Source organism: Lates calcarifer, linkage group LG18 (assembly GCF_001640805.2).
Source record: "Lates calcarifer isolate ASB-BC8 linkage group LG18, TLL_Latcal_v3, whole genome shotgun sequence".
Lineage (NCBI taxonomy): Eukaryota > Metazoa > Chordata > Actinopteri > Centropomidae > Lates > Lates calcarifer.
In genome coordinates, this window is record NC_066850.1 from 18205692 (window position 1) to 18224929 (window position 19238).

Below are 19238 nucleotides of genomic sequence, written 5' to 3' on the forward strand. Positions count from 1 at the left end.
ATGTGGCTAATATGTTACAAATATGTTACACATCTTTAACTGCTAAATGTTCCCAGTTAGTCTCTAAATGTGTCCCCACCTCTACACCTGATGCTGAGCAGCTGCTGAAGCTGATTGTAGGGGTCAGCCAGTACAATTAAACCTCTTTTACACAACATGTAGTTATTTGATGGAACAAAAGAAAAAAGGGATTTAACCATGAGCATATACTATGTGTACTATACAGAAAAAAAAAAAAATAATTATTTAAATGCAGCACATTATAACAAAAGTACTAATCTGTTATTTGGATTAGCAACATTCCTATCAAAAAGTTCAGGGACTGCACCAGCAACAAATAGAAACTGCACCTGATTTCATTTGTCTGCTGTCACCTTCAAAGTAGTCACCTTGTCCACCTTGTCACAGCACTCCTGCCACAATTGGATCACTACTGTAAGTGTGTCAAGCACCAAAAGCTTGAATTTTTTTGGGGGGGAAGAGGAAGAAGCAGCAATGATTGTGTCGGTGCGGCCTGTGTTTCTAAGCACCCAGTTGCCATTGAACCACAGTTCAGGTTGTTTGTTCTGAATGCCATCCCTCAGACGCCTCAGAACGGTGCAGAAGAACTCAGTGTTGACAGTGTGACCCTGGAGGACAAATTCACGGTGCACAATCCTGCGATTGTTAAAGAAAACAAGAAGCATGCTCTTGGTTCACATTCCTGACCTGACGATGCCTTCTTCAGTCTCTGAGCCTGCAGCTCTTCCACTGTGAATACTGCTCTTTGGTCTCTGAGTCGAAGCCTTAGACCCAACTCTCATCACTGGTGATGATCCTTGACATGAAGATCAGGTCATTCTGGGTCTGTTGACAGAGATCCTCGCAGGCTTTGATACAGTGTTGCTTCTGCTCCATGGTGAAATCGAGGCAGTGTAACATGGAATATCAAAAAACGTACTGCTTATCATGCTGAGCTGTGTTCATCCACAACAGAAACAGTACTGGAACTTTTTAATTACACCTCATATTACAGAGGCTCATTAATCTCTAATGTAAACACACCCTAGCATGTACAGTCGTACACACATCAGTGAGCAGGGGACAGAGAACAGCCCTGCTGTGTTTAACTGTACTTACACTGCAGCTCCTGTGGGGAAATGCAGAGTTATACATTCAGCCATGTAGTCATGCCTATAAGCAAAGTCACACATTGACTGGACTTTGCAGAATGAAGGATTTAAAAGAGAGATAATTTCCCACATACTCTTTCTCTACCTCTCTTCACTCACTTCAGATTCCACCCTTTAAGTTCAGCCTGGTGTGGGCTGTTTTATTGAGTTTCAGTTCAGCGGAGCAGGGTGTGGACTGCTTGTGTGAAGCAGCTCAGTGATCATGAGGCCACTGCAGCTGACTCACCTCTGTTTACATGCTCAGCCTCAGTGTCACGGCTTTGTCCTGCATCCTGTCACATCTTCGGCTGGCTGTGCTGAGGTGCTCTGAAACATGCATCAAACCTTTTCCACATTTTAGACATGTGCAGAACCAGAAGCTGAATCACATCATGTTTTCCTGAAATGCACACTGTGCAAATGTCGCATTGCTCTGCATATATTTTGATGCACGATTAGATGTGTAAGGAGACATTTTCTCAAGCAGATGGACAGCAGATTTACTTGTTGCTGCACAAGTGATGGAGAAGCAAGAGTCAGTAACATTAGGAGTTACAACACCGCATAAGAACAAGGCTATAGAAGAATCATTGTGAAATGACTGTGTGTGCTGTTATCGTGTGACTTTGGTGTGGAATTCCAAATCATTAACATTCATCTTTGTTTAATTAGTAGTTTTCAGACTGGAAAATCACGTTTCCCACTCTAGTAAGGTGAGGTGCAGGGAGAGAACATCACACAGGCAGAGAGGGGTGGTGCGTCCTCACACCCACTCTGTCAGTGACATTTAAATATATACTCTGCATAAGCTTGTTCCAGCTCTTCCTTGAAGCATGTCTATAAGAAAAGTTTGCCCAAAGTGCAGCCTGACATATCTCCTATGTTTGGAAACATTTGAATCTTCACTGAAATTACTAAATAAACTCTCTGGGTTTGATTGGCTGCTCAGCTGGAGTTTGTACTGATTTTACCATCCACAGATGTCAGTCTTAAAATTAGCAAACACATCTGGATATTAAATGACCGTGACCTAATTTGTGGCAATAACATTTGTTTACAATTGTTCAGACAAAATACACACATACTGTATGTTTGAGCTCTGATATCTCATGATGGGCCATTATTTTATTTCTTTACAACTTGAATCATTTGTTCAACAGTTGCTCATAGGTTCCACAGGCAGGAATTTCTTAAAATTTGAATGTAGTGTTTTTATCCAAGATCAATGAATAAAACCATTGGACAATTAATCACCTAATCATGTTGAGAGAGCTCACCCTTTCCTCTTCTCCCCTGTTCCAGGCATTCGGCCAGGCCTACTCCACCCAGCGTAAGGTGGCAGAGGATGGGGAGACCAACGAGGAGACGCTGCTGCAGGAGTCTGCCTCCAAGGAGGCCTACTACATGGGCCGCCTCCTGGAGCTGCAGTCAGAACTGAAGCACAGCCGGGCCACCGCCTCCAACGCCCAGGCTGACAACGAGCATCTGAGCAGCCTGTTGCAGGAGCTCAGGGAGGTACACGAGCCAGTGTTAGGGATGTCATTATCATGTCATACAAGAGCCAGCTGCATGGGGTTTAAAGCAGGATGCTTTCATGTACAAGTGGTTTCAATTTACTTTAAAATTTAAAGGAAAGGTCCAACATTTAGTCAAATATGCTTTCTGTGGCAGTTTTCTTACATTTAGGTTAAGAGTTTCAGATCAATAAGTAAATACCAGAGTGTCTTGTTGTATGGAAACAAACATTAAGTGTTTAACCACATCAGTTTAAGCACATGGCCACATGGTTTCCAATGGAAGCACTGTAATGAGCGTGCAGTTTCCTCACGTTAGCTCGTTAGCACGTTAGCTGTGTCATAAACAGCGTGCAGCTTCAGCTCTCTTTCTGTACTGTCTCAGCAGAGTAATGAGATGTTGGAGCTGCAGCGAAGCCGGATGAGAGAGGAGATCAGAGAATACAAGTTCCGAGAATCGCGGTTGCTCCAGGACTACACAGAGCTGGAGGAGGAGAACATCTCTCTGCAGAAACTGGTGTCAACACTGAGACAGAATCAGGTACAGATGATTCAGACACACATGGACATAAAGACTATGGACCTGTAATAGAGAATGAATCAGAATCATACAGTGGTCCAGTGATGGAACTCCACTGCTAACAAAGCATCTGTCCTTGACTTACAAGCTTAGCTTCCAATTTGCTAGTTTTTAGCGAGTAGGGCTAGATGTAGCTTCAGCAATAAGAACAAAATGATTCAGTCTGCTTCCTTAGTACTAGAAGTTTGAAAAGCAACATTATATAAAGAGAAAGAGATGGAGAGAGAGGCTGACAGCATGAACAAACTAGAAAAAGAGCTATGATCAAGAGAGCTGATGATGGTGTTTGAGTCTGTGGCAATGAAAGAACAATCAAACTTTCTTTGCTAACACTTTAATCTGATCTGGTTGTTGGAAGTGTTACTGAAATTTGTTTGTTGTGTCCCTGTATCTTTGCCACCAACCATGTACCGGACACTGTCACACCCCCCCTCAGTGGCTTAAGGAGGCAGTATGCTTCTACTGAACTGGTTGTTGGATGGTCAGATAGCATCTGAATGCCTGTCCCCAACTCCTCTCCACCATCCCACTGAAATCACTTTCTGCAACTTTCTGTCACACAAACACCAACTTCATGCCACGATTGGTCGGCTGTGTGGAGGCGAGAGAGGAGCTGAACTTGATTTCATCCTATTCATCTGTCTGTCCCTCCATCTCTGGTTCAGGTGGAGTATGAAGGCCTGAAGCATGAGATCAAGGTCCTGGAGGAGGAGACCGAGCTGCTGAACAGCCAGTTACAAGACGCGCTGCGTTTGAAGGACATCTCCGACGCCCAGCTGGAGGAGGCTCTGGAGTCTCTGAAGAGTGAGCGCGAGCAGAAGAACCACCTGCGCAGGGAGCTGGTCCACCACCTCAGCATGTGTGACGTGGCCTACACCGGCAGTGCCCACCTGACGTTCACCTCTGCCCCGCCCAGTGGCACCGCCACCCCAACCACTTTGCTCTCCCCAAACGCAGAAGAGCCAACGAGGTGGATGTTGCACATATATAATGACAAACAGTCACTCCTGTCTCCAGTAAAACCAGTTACTATTCTATTAATCTGCTCTGCCAAATATGTTTTGAAGGGATAGTAACCCTTTCCTGGAATAAAATATGACAGGCGTTGGGCAGACACACAAAACCTGTCAACCTGTAAACCTGTAAAATACATTCATTTTGGTTTTAGTCTGCACATGGGACATACGCCTATCAGCCACAACATTAAAACCACCCTCATAATATAGCGTAGGTCCCCCTTGTGTCGCTAAAACAGCTCTGACCCGTCAGGGCATGGAAACAGGCATTGGGATATTAGCAGTGGATCCTTTTGGTCCTGTGGGCTGCAGGGTGGGGCCTCCAACATCTGGCTTGTTCTGGTGCATCCCACAGATGTTGATCAGATTTGGATCTGGGGGATTTGGAGGCCAGGTCAACACCTTGGGCTCTTTGTCGTGTACCTTCAGACACTTCTGAGCAGTTTCTGTGGTGTGGTTGGAGCACCGTCCTGCTTTGGGAGGCCCCTGCCGTCGGGGAGTGCATTTGCATTTGCCAAGTATCAAAGTAACATCCAGATGAATGTCAGGCCCGAAGGTTTCCCAGCAGAACTTTGTATTGTAAAGAGATGATTAATGTTATTCACTTCACCTGTCAGTGGTTTTAATGTTGTGGCTGATCGGTGCATTTTGACAATAAGAAAACTACAGAATATCACCACTGTTGCCCTTTAAATGTAGTGATTTGCTTTGCCAAAACAGAACCATAAAAGACTTCAATCATGCTTTAGCTACTGGGAGCAAATGTTGTAGGAAAGCCAATGAAATGTGTTGGTTGTTGATTAGTTCAATATGAACATTCTGTGTTGGCAGTGAATGTTATCTTCATTACATTTCCCATGAAAAATATTTGATAATGTAGTTGTAGTAGAATGCAATTGTATGTACTTGACAGATGACAGAAAAACACAGACCCTGAGAATAGTGTGAAGTCTCGGGGGGAAAGAAAACTCCATATACCTCAACCCCCCCCCCCCCCCGAAAAATTGATTTGCAGTCAAACTTACTTGGTACGTGAGAATCAAAGTGCATTTCTGGTGTTTACAGATGTACTCTTCTCCTATCTGTCAGCTGTAATGGCCATCTTCAGAGCGGGACAGGAGCAGGGACAGCCGCGGGCCCGGTGCCCAGGGCTAACGGAGACTGCCGAGGGCCGGGTCGAAAAGCAGAGGGAGCGGCGACGTCGGACCTCTTCAGCGAGATGAACCTGACAGAGATCCAGAAGCTCAAGCAGCACATAATGACAGTGAGTCTGCCCTCTGATCAATCATGCAAAATAGAAGCTTGGATCACAGCATGGAAGTGACTGAGAACAGTGATGTAATCACCAAATTCAAAGTAGTTCTTCCACTGGGAGTCTGGGGAGCAGTCCTCCAAACTCAACATTATTGCCAAAATTGGTGTCTCATTTTGTGATAATCAGAAGAACACACAACAGTTCTGTTATTTTCAATGGGTTCATAATCCAGCAGCCGACTCCTCTTTAAAAAACCAAGGCTTCTGAATAATTTAATGTAACACCATGCTGACATACAGTATCCCCACTGCGTAAAGAACTCTGCCTCTCACTCTCTCCTTTTTGTCCTGTCACACACAGTCACTCATTCATTCTTCACACGTTTCTCTCACACGTCCCCAGAATCTCAGGGCATTTCTTAAACTTTAGAGCCACATCATGCTCAGATCACCACAAAGCTCTATACAATGTGTATATGTACACATATGTGTGTGTGTGTGTGTGTGTGCATCTGCCTCAGTTCCTGTAGGTGTAATCCCATCCATCCCTGCTCTCTGCAGGCTCTCTGATAGGCTGGGCTACAGGAAGAGCTTATTTATATCTCGGCTGACACACTCCACTATCGACCGCTCTCCAGTGGATGGCTTGGTTTCACTGCTGTTTCTGCTGTTTTCCACGCTGCTCTTTGTGTATTAATGAATTGCCTTTTGTGCTTGTACAGTTTTGTTTCACGCCGAGTAGAACTCAAACTTTTTACTTTAATGTTGAAAAGTGAGGTGGACCTGCATGGGCTATGAGGAAATCTCTGTTTTATGATGTGGTTAGAAAGTTGAGAGACAGTTTTTCGTGGTTCATAGTAGAGTTGCACATTTCTGGGAATCTTCAGAGTTGGAAACTTTCCATGGGAATTAACAGGAATAAACTGGAAACTTGCATAATCACAGGTTAGCCTATAAGAGGGAGCTGAAATGTAGTTGAAAAATAAAACATCTTGCAGGCATAATGCTGGTTAACACAACCAGATTGAATGTAAATACAGTTGAATTTCTCCCCTGCACTGGTCATTCCTCCATCACATACACAGATCATTTTGTGAATCCTGCTCACTACAGCCATACTACTGCATCTGAGCCCACAGACTACATCCAGTCAAGTAAGGTTTGATGATATTACTGAGGTAAATATATTTGATATGTGGTATTAAAGTTTAACAAGGAAAAAATAAGTCAAAATGTGTTTTATATAGCTACCTGACCAGAGATGCTAACAACACCATTTCATTGACAGTTTGAGTCTGGTTCTGCTCCAGGTTTCTCTCCACTGTCTCCTAGTGCTGCTCATGGACATTAACTGTTGGGTCTCTTTGTAATATTATAATAGTATGTAGTAGGAGTATGCCAGACCTGCTCTGTATGTACAGTGCTTGAGATAACTTCTGTTGTGATTTGGTGCTATCAAAATAAAACTGACTTGAATTCAAGAGCTAGCTATCATGGTGCAAGCTAGCTCAACTGTGATACTATTTGTTCTTCAGTTCCACTTTTCAAGAAAAATTCCGGCTTTTGCAACCCTAGTTCAGTGTGATTCAGTTGTGGTTGTGGAGGTGCTCAGTTTCTAATGGTGTTAAGAGGTGTGTTTTTGTGTTGTATGCTGTGTCTCTGACCTGCCTGGATGGTTCTACACCTGTGATAGCAAACAGACCAAAATTTGCACTGTGTACGTGTCAGTGTGTTGTTTCAGCCAACAGAGCGACTATTTAATATGATCCAAGGAGGACAGGAGGGTTTAGAACTCAGGAGAGTATCATGGTAACACTAATTTTTTCTTACATTTGGACAATTGTGAGGTAATAACTGTAGACTTACTCTGTTAATATACCAAGAAACTGCACCTGTATACATTTATTTTGTTGCTTTGCTGCAGGATGATTTTTCATTCTGTTGCAGCGATTGTGTTGCCAGTGCTCTGGTTTTAGAGTTGATCCTGAGTTGTCTTGGTAGCATTAGGGCATTTTGTGAGCGGCAGTGGAGGTGCAGTGGTTAGCACTGACACCTCACAGCAAGAAGGTTCGAGCCCCAGTTCTCTGTGTGGAGTTCTCTCTGTTCCTGTGTGGGTTCTCTCTGGGTTCTCCTGCTTCCTCCCACAGTCCAAACACATGCAGGTTAACTGGTGACTCTAAATTGTCTGTAGGTGTAAATGTGAGTGTGAATGGTTGTTTGTCTGTAAGTGTTGGGTCTGCGATGGACGATGGCGATCTGTACAGGGTGTACCCCGCCTCTCATCCAATGACAGCTGAGATAGGCTCCAGCCCCCACGACCTTAACGGATAAGAACATAGATAATGGATGGATGATAACTGCTGTGCTGAGCTGCATGTTTTAAAAGGTGACTCAGTGAGAGGGTGTCTGCTACCAGTTGCTGCTCAACATCTGTGTATGCATGAATAATGTTAAAGTGGAGTGCTGATTGTTGCCTTTGAGATCAGCACCAATCGATACAACAGGTGTGAGCATGTTGATCCATTACTTAAAACCTTTGTCACACAATGACCTAAAACACTAACAACAGGTAGCATTAACCAAGAATTGAACTGAGATTCCATTACAACAAAAATAAGGATATGTCCTTACTACATGGATTAATCACTGATGTTGCAGTGTGTTTCAGTAGGCTTTATTTTATTTTATTAGTAACTCTAAATGCACAAAATGAAACTTTCTGACTGTTTAGTGAGAGAAACCAAGTCTAAATCTGATATGTTAAAAAAAAGTTATTTAGTTGTTATGTTGTTCTTTTCCCATGCTGCCCCCCCCCCTCAGGTTGAACGTGAGAAAGCAGCACTGATGACAAACCTGCAGGAGTCCCAGACTCAGCTCCAGCACACCCAGGGGGCTCTGACCGAGCAGTATGAAAAGACCATCCGCCTTAGCCAGAAAGTCACCGTTCTCCGCCGCCTGCGTCGAAGGGCCCACCTCAAGCAGGAAGCCCAAGGCGGTACCACCTCTGAGCTCAGTCCTGAGGCCCTGATGGAGCTAGGCAGAGATGAGGACGAGGCTGAGGAGGAAGGAGGAGCTGAGGAGAATAAGAGTGAGACACTGAACAAAAGTCAGGTATTTTCATACCAAACGCCAGGTCTGGAGATCCTGCAGTGCAAGTACCGCGTGGCTGTGACAGAGGTGGTGGAGCTAAAGGCGGAGGTGAAAGGCCTCCGTGAGAGGCTGGCTCAGTGTGGGGAGGGAGCAGCGGAGGAGAAGCCAAGGAGAAACAGCCAGCTCCAGAAGCTGGAGAGACAGGTCGCCTCGTTGGAGAAGAGCTGCCGGGAGGAACGTGAGAAGGTAACCACGTCCCGCTGACTGAATAGAGTGAGAGATAGTTGAAGAGATGAATGATTTATCCTCCTTTCCTCTCCTCTCAGTTTGCCAGTCTGGAGCTGCAGTTGCAGGCAGCTCAGTCAGCAGCCAATGAGAGCCAGGGAGCATTGAACGCAGCTCAGGACGAGCTGGTGACGCTGAGTGAGGAGCTCGCCCAGCTCTACCATCACGTCTGTCTGTGCAACAATGAGACGCCCAACCGTGTCATGCTGGACTACTACAGGTCTGACTGTTGGTTTGTCAGGGAGATACACAGCAGTAAGAGTGGAACAAGATCACAGTCACCAATGAGATCTAAATTTAGTCCATACTCTACATTTTATAAGAAGTCAGTTTCTCCTGGAGGTTTAGTTTTACTTCACTAATGAATGTTATGTTTTTACCGACTTAACTGCCTAGAATGTGGACACAGCTCTCCTAGCATTTCCACAAACCCCCCCCCCCCCAAAAGATACTCACAACAAAGACCGGACAGGTCAGTCTCGTGTTGGAGGGAGAGTTGTCTCACACCCACCATAAAGTAACTGGAGCAACTGAACTTTTTTAAAATGAGAACATTCCAGTGAAAAATGTGCTTCAGAATGAGCTCAGCCTCCAGCAACTCATTGTAAATCTCAGCCACCTCCAGATTAGATTCACTCTTAGCTATCACATACATTAACATTGCTCAGTTTGATGTCGCCCTTGCAGAGGACTACCTCTAGCATCGAGATGAGCAAGGTTTGTCCTAAGCCCTGTGACTCAGCATCCTCTGTAAGGGGTGTGCCAGCTGGAGTCAAGACTGCTCCTCAGAAGTGTTCCTCCTGTTTCCTATGGGCACATCTCATTTCCCTTTCATCCATGTTTCCCTCACTTGCATCCTCAGCTCTTGCATTGAAGATACAAGGACGAGATGTGAGGAGAGAGAAATCAAGGAAATCAAGTTTTTTAGAGAAATTAGATCCTTTCCTCTGAACCATCGTTTAAAGTGACATCCATCTCTTAAACAGCAATATTGCAGATGATTTTAATGATTTGGAATTGCCCATAATGCTCTGGGTGCACAGTTACCACTACCAACACAGCAGTGTTTTTTTTTTTTTTTCAATCTCTCTATCATAATTTCTTTCATCATAATTTAAAAAATAGTTTTAACAAACATCATATGTTTTTTTGCTTTTTGTACTTCTGCTGTGTACAGATCAGCGCACATTTCTACCAGCAGAAATCTGTTTTTATTTATTTTTATTTGCATCAGAATGTATAATTTAAAAATCTGAATTTCCAGTCTTGTAATTTGTTGAAATTATTTATTTGCCCAAATGTTTTGGGAAGTAAATATATCTCACATCAATCTATAGTTCCTGGAAATAATAACAGACTCTCTCAGAATATATTATCCCTGATCAACATTAATTGGGGAAATAACATTTCATACAGAGAAACAAATAAAAAAAAGATTCTTTTATCAATCCTACAGATTCACTATTTTTAACGTGACAAATGAATCTAAAACTCGGGAGTATACCACTTCTATTTATTGAATCTATTATTTCTGACTCCTCTCAGTCTGATCAGCTGCAGCGTCCAGTCACTTACAGATTTCCAATAAATGGGTCTCTTGACCTGGAAATTGTTCCAGTCCTTGGTCTGAGGAAAAATTAAATCAAAGATTTGGGATGTATCCAATGGGATGTGCGTGAGCTATAACAGTCTGGTGATGAGAGGAAGGTGAAACTGGAGCTGATAAAGTGATTGAGATTGGATTAGATGAGTTGAATGAAGCCATAACACACACACACACACACACACACATAAACACAGGCAGCCATGATACGTGTGTATTTGATCGACCAATGCAGTGGCTGCCTGATGATGCTGGACTGTGCTTTTTCAGCTGCTCCAGCTCAGTGTATTTACTGAGGAGGCTGGACTCTGAATGTGGCCTCAGTCACCATGGGAGAGTCTGGATAAGACAAGACTATTTGTCTCAGAGGGGGAATTCAGGAGTTAGAAAAAAATTGGAGAGAATTTTTTTAAAGGCACAGCGCTTTATTAATTCAAATGGACTGTCATTATACATTGTACAAGTTAAAAAATCCTATCCATTCTGTTTTTTTTTCTTCCAGACAAGGCAGAGGGCTCAGGGGCCTCAGTGCCAGTCTCAAAGCCATGTCTTCGGACAACAGCAAAGTTCTCCTCACACCGCGCCTTGCCAGGCGGCTGGCCGCTGTCTCTTCCACAACCTCAACTCCCGTGGAGTCGCGGAGCCCCTCGGAGTCCCCATCCAAAGAGCCTCTGTCTGGGGGGGGCGGAGGGGAGGAGAAGGAGGGGGACACGGGTGGAGGGCCTCCAGGTGCCATCTGAGCATAGCCTACCGCCCTGCACGCCTCCGACCCGGTCACCCAGTATCAGTGCCTCTTCATCGTCATCGTCATCATCATCGCCTGCCATGGAGCCAGCCGGTGAGCTGCGCAAGGAGCCCATGAACATCTACAACCTCAACGCCATCATCAGAGACCAGGTAGAACACAGTGCTCATGTTGGTGTCAGTGGAAGTTCACTTTGTCCTTTGTGTCTCCTCCTCTCTTAAACTTTTCTGTACAATTACTTTGCTTCCTTTTTGCAGAATCACCTTCAGCAACCACAAATGGAACCTTTTTTTCAGATAACCTTCTCTTTCTCACTCATTCCCCTCCCCCTCTGCTCTCCCTCTTCTGGCCTGTTCTCTTCATTAAGATTTGACACCTCATTTTTTCAGCTGTGTATTTTCATTGTTTCCCTTCTTCCACAGATTATCCTCCTTTTGGCCAAATTCGCTTCCAAACTGAAGCAGACCACCTTATATGCTCTTAACTCCTCCTGACCTCACATTGTCTCCCCCCCTCCACTCCCCCCGCCCAGGTGAAGCACCTCCAGCGGGCAGTGGACCGGTCTCTGCAGCTGTCCAGACAGAGAGCTGCAGCCAGGGAACTGGCTCCTCTGCTGGACAAGGACAAGGAGAGCTGCATGGAGGAGATCCTGAAACTTAAGTCTCTGCTCAGCACCAAAAGAGAGCAGATAGCCACCCTCAGACTTGTGCTTAAAGCTAACAAACAGGTGAGGGGACAGACGGAAGGTGTTATGAGAGTAGTGTTGAACAAGTGTAACTATATTCTGAATATGTAATAAAAATAATGAGGCAGTGCGTTGTGTATGACTGTATTCGACTGTGGCAGGGTGATGTAACTGCACAGAAACAACCCTAATGTTGGCATGATAGCCGAGAGGGTGCAGGAAAGAAATGAGGATAGAACATTCACATAACTTAAGTGTATGATTAGAGACCCCTCTACAATGAAATTCAGCACCAAATTATCACAGTATGTCTGCAAACTAACCAATCGGATTTTAGCATGAAAAGGTGTAGAATGTGGGATACCTATATAAAGTAGTCAGCTATGCTTATGTCTTCAATTAAGACAACTGCACTTGTGAGAGCCATGTCCCACCTGTTTATTTCTACATTGTGATAACCTGAATCACAGACAGTATCTAGTGGGATATTACAATATTAAAGCTATTACCCAGCTCCAGACGAGTGATGTTAACAAATGTTATTCACTGAAGTCTGCACAGTCTTTCAGATGACACATGAGATGATAGTTGATTGAGTTGAGACTCATGCACAGCTCCCTTCATGGTGATGTTTTGGTCATGGGACCAAGATTCCTACCTAATCAGATTCTTTCTAATGAAGGATGTATGACCAACACATTGCACTGAAGTCAACTGGTTGTTTTTCCGGTGCATCTACTCTATCTGTATCCCTATCCAGTTGATAACCACATCCTCATTTTATTTTACTACAACAAAAGAAATCAATAAAATACTCATAATCCAAAAACAGCTGTGCTGGGTTTAACAGCACCTTTAGGGAATGAATCCAGCAGTGTATAGTCCAAGATTCACTTGGCTGTCCCAAACTTTCCCCCCATTGCTATTTGTTTATATTGCTTAGATGTGTGTATCAGTGATTCAGCATAGAACATTATCTGCTGAGAAAATCAACCAACAACTGACATCTGCCAGCTTCACTGATGTGGATTTACACACAGTGCAAACTATGTTCTAGAAATCAAATCATTCCCTGTATATATACAGACTAACCTGAAGAGTTGTATGCATTATGTATTGTATTGGCCCCTAACTAGATAGACTAGATATGGCACACATGGGGGGGGGGGATCTGTGTTTTTCATAGCAATATATTTGGACAGTGCATGTCTTCATATGGTTAAAGTGATGGTGGGTTTACATGTGTGTGTGTGTGTGTGTGTGTGTGTTTGTTCACCCAGACGGCAGAGGTGGCTCTGGCCAACCTTAAGAGTAAGTATGAGGCAGAGAAATCCATGGTGACTGACACCATGACGAAGCTGAGGAACGAGCTGAAGGCGCTGAAGGAGGACGCCGCCACTTTCTCCTCTCTGCGAGCTATGTTTGCTACCAGGTCAGAGACCAGATACAAGGAATTAAGCTTCCACTACTCAGTATTTTTCTTACATTGACAAGGTGACAGATGACTGTATGCAGTGTGAAATGTGTTGGTTGCAGTCAGGAAGCCACAGAGCAGATTCCTCAACTCTTTTACAGCATAGTCTTGGTTTTCTGTATGGTTCAGTTTCAGAGGCCGAAAGACCAAAACAGAGCTGAAAGGAAAGTGATAGTGGACTTGTTATATGAGTGATGTTATTTGGCCAAATGAATGCTAATGTTAGCATGTCAGCTGAATATATAAGAAACTAACTCTTTGCCCAGCATGTCATAATAACTTTATAAGACAACAATATGTTAGTTTTTTGTCTGTTCAGCTTGTTTTGGACTTACTCTGCCTCCAAGTGGTGAAAAAGTGATTCAGCATTAATGTTGCAATATCAAGCCTCTACGGTTGGATTTTACAGCACAGTAACTTTCTCGATTTGATCCCTGTGTCTCATTCAACCCTCCTGAAACCTTGCTCTCCTCAGGTGTGACGAGTATGTGACCCAGCTGGATGAGATGCAGAGACAGCTGGCTGCAGCCGAGGATGAGAAGAAGACTCTGAACTCCCTCCTCCGGATGGCCATCCAGCAGAAACTGGCCCTCACCCAGCGCCTGGAGGATTTGGCTTTCGATCAAGAGCAGACCCACCGCACCCGTGGGGGCAGGCTGACCCGTGCGAAGACCAGCACCCCCAAAGTAAGTCCCCCTTCCTCGGCTTCGGCCTCTAACCTAGCCCATGGCTCCACTTCAGCTTTGGCTCCTGGCAGCCTTCCTGCTTCTGGCCTTACTAGTCCTTCGTCAGTTGTTCCTGATGATCCCACTGTGCCCCTTAGCCCGTCCGTGGTCAGTGCAGCTGCTGCAGCTCTGGCTTCAGCTCTCACCTCCCCTACCTCACACATGCCCCCTTGCAGTATGTCAACACCGGTGGTCAGCTCACAGGCTGGCCCTCCAGCACCAGAGAGCCCCCCATCTCTGGAGGCTCCCTCCACTCCCTCGGCGCGGACCCCATCCTCAACCCCCCTGAGACTGGCTCACTCCCAGTGGACCCTGGGGGTGCGGACGTTTGTGGTCGACTCCCACAGTTTCAATGTCAACATATCCCCCGCTCTGTCCCGTAGTGTGGGCCTCTCCAGGCACTACACCCCAGACACACACACCTCTCCCCCAACCACTACCACCACCACCAGACCCAGCCAGCCAGGATCTGCCCCCTCTTCTCCATACCGGTCCCCTGTTCTGGGGCTCAGGCGCTCCACGTGGAGCCCCTCACCCCGAACTCGGCCCCTGTCTAGCCTGACGCGCTCCTCTGTCCTCTACACTCCTTCCTCCCACTCCCCTTCTTCCTCCCACAGCTATTCCTCTGCCTATTACAGCTCCTCTCCTGCTTTTACACCCTCTAGCTCCTACCTCCCCTCTGGTACCTCCTCCTCTTACAGCCACTCCAGCCACTACACACCCCTGTACCCCAGATACTACAGTTCCTACCGGCCCTGGCACTGACCCCCTACTGTAAATCCTTTACTATGACCCTTTTTCAGCCTTTTCCACCAGGCTCCTTATTGAAACTGCAAACTGCAACTCCCATCATGCCTCTCTTTTCTTCACCTTAAAGACTGGGGGCTCACAGAGAGGAGGACAGAGTGGTTTCCTGTTTCCCAGTCCCTGTTTTCCTGTGCCTAAGCCTTGGCCATTGGGTTCTGAATGTTCAGTGACTTTGCTCAGGGATTTGACATAAGGAGCACAAGCGGCCCCGCCTTCCTTTTATTCTGAGACTTCTGATTGGTCCACAGGAGGGCGTTAAAAGAGACTTTTTAACGGGAGTTTTTAGCATTTAGGTTCTTCAGGTTGAGACCACACATGCATGAAGTGAATAAAAGAGACAGAGAGACATTCAGACATTGACTGGACACTTGGCGAACACTTTCATAGCTTTCAACGAGGGCCATGACACATTAAATATGTCCTCTATATTCAATGTAATAACCACTCTGTAGTGAGTCTCATATACTATTATTGTACTTGGATGCTTAAGGGTTCAGTATGATTCAAATGAATTAAGTCATACGAAGTGTCATCCAAATATGTTGGAAGTCAAAAGCGTTTATACGTATTTTGGATAGCCACGCTAAAGGGTGGAGTGAGAAGTGACTGGTACCAATGGAGATAACAATGCATACTTTCAGACAGTCTCTCCTGCGAGGTATTCATGGTATTACACTCTGCAGCAGTGGTACACCTACACACACCTGGCCAATTCCTGCAGTCAAGTCCGTGTGGTTGTTGGATTGTTGTTTCGAAAAGTTACAACAATTGTCAGACACAGCTTCCCAAGTTCCAGTACTGGAAGGGTCCGAGGGGAGAGTGCTTGAGTCATCGTTCAGCCCTCCTATAAGAAATTTGTTTGAAGCATACTGACTCCTTTAGTGTTTCAACTTTGATTTCACTCAGTAATCTCACACAGACTCACACACACCTTGTATGATGAAACAGCTGTGGATGAGGAGTGATGAACCAGTCACTGGTATGCACTGGGTATTTTGTCAGGGCAGGCATTGCTTTCCAACCTGAATCCATTAGTGCATCTCAATGATTGTTCTTCATTTCTTGTCTAGGGTTGTTTCCATCTTCAGCTCAACCTTTAGCAATTTCTGTCCATCTCTAGCACCACCCAGTGGTTTGTTCTTATATAGCCATGTACTCAGCTATGCATGTTCACGTTTGGATGCTCTTATACTGCAGACTTCCTTCCCCTTCCATATGAAAAATGTATCTGATAGAGGTGCAGGTTGTATAGAAGGCTGTGACAGAGAAGAATTCATGAGAAGGTGGAAGGGGGGTGGAGAGCACTCAAACATGGCATATGACCAGTGTAGGATCAGCTGAATCCCATAGTCTAGTCATTGTACAAGGAAGCAGTATGACTTGGAGTTGGCTCAGCAGTGTGTCTCAGTAGTCTGAGTTGCTTTTTCCTCATGTTTTATTTGGGCACACCTTAAGCAGATTAAACACTCTGATGAAGTAACTATCAAACTATGAGAAAACAAGTTGAACATCTACTTAAGGAGAATCCTCAACCAGCCGAATTCCTCAAACATGTCACCTGTTAGTTATTGTTCAGATACAGCAGAGTGGCACAGTTAGTGGGGGAGGTTGTTTTCCTGGTCACAATTTCAAATATGAACTTTTTAAAGGAGGGTATGTAAGGACAAATTAGTTTAAAGATTACACCCTGCATATTTTTCTCAAAACTAATAAGTCATATACTGAAATAAGGAAATAAGAAAACAGGTGATTCTAAGAAGTGTAACCACATTACCACATGACTCTGTATCTTTATGTCCACCCACTGACAGAAGGAGAAAGTGATCAAAGACTATTCTGACACACCACTATAGCTGGCATCAGTTATACTATTACACGAACAATGTAGCACCCTCTTGTGCCTCTCAGGTCATCTGCAGAGGTTTGTCCAGCAACACAGAATGAATGTATTTGGATTATGTGAAGGTTTGTTCATGGCACTGCACCAAACTCAGGGAATGTGAAACACTTCATTCGACCTGGAATGACTCAACAAGCAAACCAGAATGACTATAAGCATCGTGATTATTTCGCAGAAAGAACAGACCTCCGAGGTTAGACTGCACCGAAGGTTAGAGTTAGGTTCAAGTCAAAGTTAAAAGAAGAGTTTTAATGTGTAAGAAATATGCTTGTTGTACATCTTACCTCAAGTCACATGAGAAGACTGATATCAGTTTTACCTGGAGGTCCAGTACAGAGATAAGTCTTGGATGTCTGTAGCATAGCTTAGCACAAAGTCTTAGAAGCAGGGGGGAAACTAGGGAAGAAGAGGAGGACTGTAGTGGCTAGTAGTGATCACACATTACACAAGATGATGCTAGTCTTATAGTCACACCATACTGAAAGCACGTAACATATAACACTTTTGTAGCAGTTCGTTAAAAGTGAGGCCAGATACATACAAATAGGTCTTTTAGACTGAATTTGAATTCATTGTTTAGGAGAAACTGCCAGTTGTGTCTTTGCAACCATTTAGCCACTGTTTTGTTCACAACTCATGGGAACCTGAACTGGTATTGTTCAGACCCTACATAGTAGTAACAGCTCCATAAAACTGAGAATAGATTTTCCAGCAACTACCCATTGCATGTGGTTAGCTAGCAACCTATTCACCAATACGTCCTTACCTCTGCACTTGATTTACAGTTGATGTTGATCTTCTCTTTTGACCTGAGTTGATAGCAAACTTGTCTCCTAAAATGTCTGACATACCTTTAACTGTTGACTAGCATCATGTCTGAGATCCTACCAGTTCAGCACACATGATACCGTATTCCCTGTGTCTGTGTGTGCCTTACAGAACCTATTATACAGTACCTACACAGTGTAGCCTAATAACAAATACCTGCTCTGGCTGATTGTCTTTTGTCTGGACACAAAACCTTTTTATGTGCTTCCTTTATTTTTCATTTCCACAGCTGCACCTCAGGCTAAAATGCTGTCTTTTTATGTATTTGTTTTTAGCTCTCTGTGTGGTGGATAATGACTCAGCTTTGTCAGATAATACTTGGAACTGTCAGTAGATATTTTTTTGTCTGGGTGCTGTCCAGAATACAGACTTTGCAAATATTTGCCCAACAACTTTTCTCCAATGTACACCTCCTATTTTCTCCTTTCCATCATTGGAACCTTTAAATACCACTCTTCTTCTTTCTTTCCCTACTTATTAATTCAGCCTGTCATTGTTGTCTGTTGACTATTTACCCTTGTCTGATACTGTAAATCAATACACCCTCATGCCTACAACACAAGTTTTTCAATATGCAACATGGGGCAAAAACTCATTTGACAGGCACCTTCATTTTTTACATTTCCGATCAGCTGTTTTGAAAGTTGTCTTGGCCACGATGGCCCCGCATCTCGGCTTCATTTTTCCACCATTAAGCTCTACATCTGCGTCTGATTACTAAGGTGCAAATGGCAGTTAATGAGGAGTCATCTTTACACTCACTGTATGTTACTGTATGTGCATTTTGATAGAAGTATAGACATGAGATGTTTTAGATGCACTGCATCTACTTACTAGTCCTCCAGTCTACTGGTCTACTAGTCCTGCATTACAGTCAGTACCAGAGCTGATCCATCCCCTAAAGCCTGACCTTAATTTTATTATTACTAGGAAATGTACATTAGCGTCCTTACAGGGCTATACTGCAACATGGTTTTGGATTTGGATTTTGGAATGTGTTTTTCCTTCCTCTCAGCTACTGGTTTTCACTTATTTCACACAGTGTGAAAATTAATATGCACTTAGCTCAAACTTCAGTCATTGAGCAGCAATTTGTAAAATTTATTACGGGAAGAAAGTTAAAAAATAAAAACCTGTTTGAGAGCTGACTCAAAAAGAACAAACTAATCTTTTCTACCAGCATTTTTGGAAGTTTTAATACAAATGAAGTCTACATTGTCAAATACTACATAAAGCCCATCAGTTATGAAGTACACCGATGCTATCAGTAAGTTGTACTCTCCAAGTTTCATATTTTTGGAGGATAATGAAGAATACAGTTTTATTTCCACCTTCATGTGATGTTAGTGTGCCCTGCACTGGATACATTATAGGATCATACCCAGACCCTCCTGGTACAGCTGGTGTGCCCAGTGCTGCCAGAAGCTATACTCAGACAAAGTACATCATGTTTTTTTTGTGACTTCTTAAAACATCCTATAATATGGTAACATCCTAACTTATAAGTCACTGACAGTGCCGTGTGATGAGTTTATATTTTCTAAAGTTCTTCCAATAACAAACTTTATAAGATGCTCAGTG

At 44.1% G+C, this 19238-nt stretch overlaps 1 protein-coding gene across 2 annotated transcripts in view; it reads left to right on the forward strand.

Annotated features, from left to right (window-relative positions):
- LOC108897532 (protein bicaudal D homolog 1) overlaps window positions 1-18336 on the forward strand; it is a 35897-nt gene extending 17561 nt beyond the window's left edge. Inside the window, exons 2-12 of one of the 2 annotated variants that reach the window (XM_051077718.1) lie at window positions 2454-2666; window positions 3054-3206; window positions 3911-4215; window positions 5327-5525; window positions 8336-8851; window positions 8932-9110; window positions 10996-11189; window positions 11251-11390; window positions 11771-11965; window positions 13204-13355; window positions 13873-18336. In XM_051077718.1, coding sequence (XP_050933675.1) covers window positions 2454-2666; window positions 3054-3206; window positions 3911-4215; window positions 5327-5525; window positions 8336-8851; window positions 8932-9110; window positions 10996-11189; window positions 11251-11390; window positions 11771-11965; window positions 13204-13355; window positions 13873-14887 — 3261 coding nt within the window. In that variant the 3' untranslated portion in view covers window positions 14888-18336. Of the gene's footprint in view, window positions 1-2453; window positions 2667-3053; window positions 3207-3910; window positions 4216-5326; window positions 5526-8335; window positions 8852-8931; window positions 9111-10995; window positions 11190-11239; window positions 11391-11770; window positions 11966-13203; window positions 13356-13872 lie in introns of both variants that reach the window. The other variant, XM_051077717.1, reaches the window with a different exon arrangement.
- The last annotated feature ends 902 nt before the right edge of the window (window positions 18337-19238 follow it).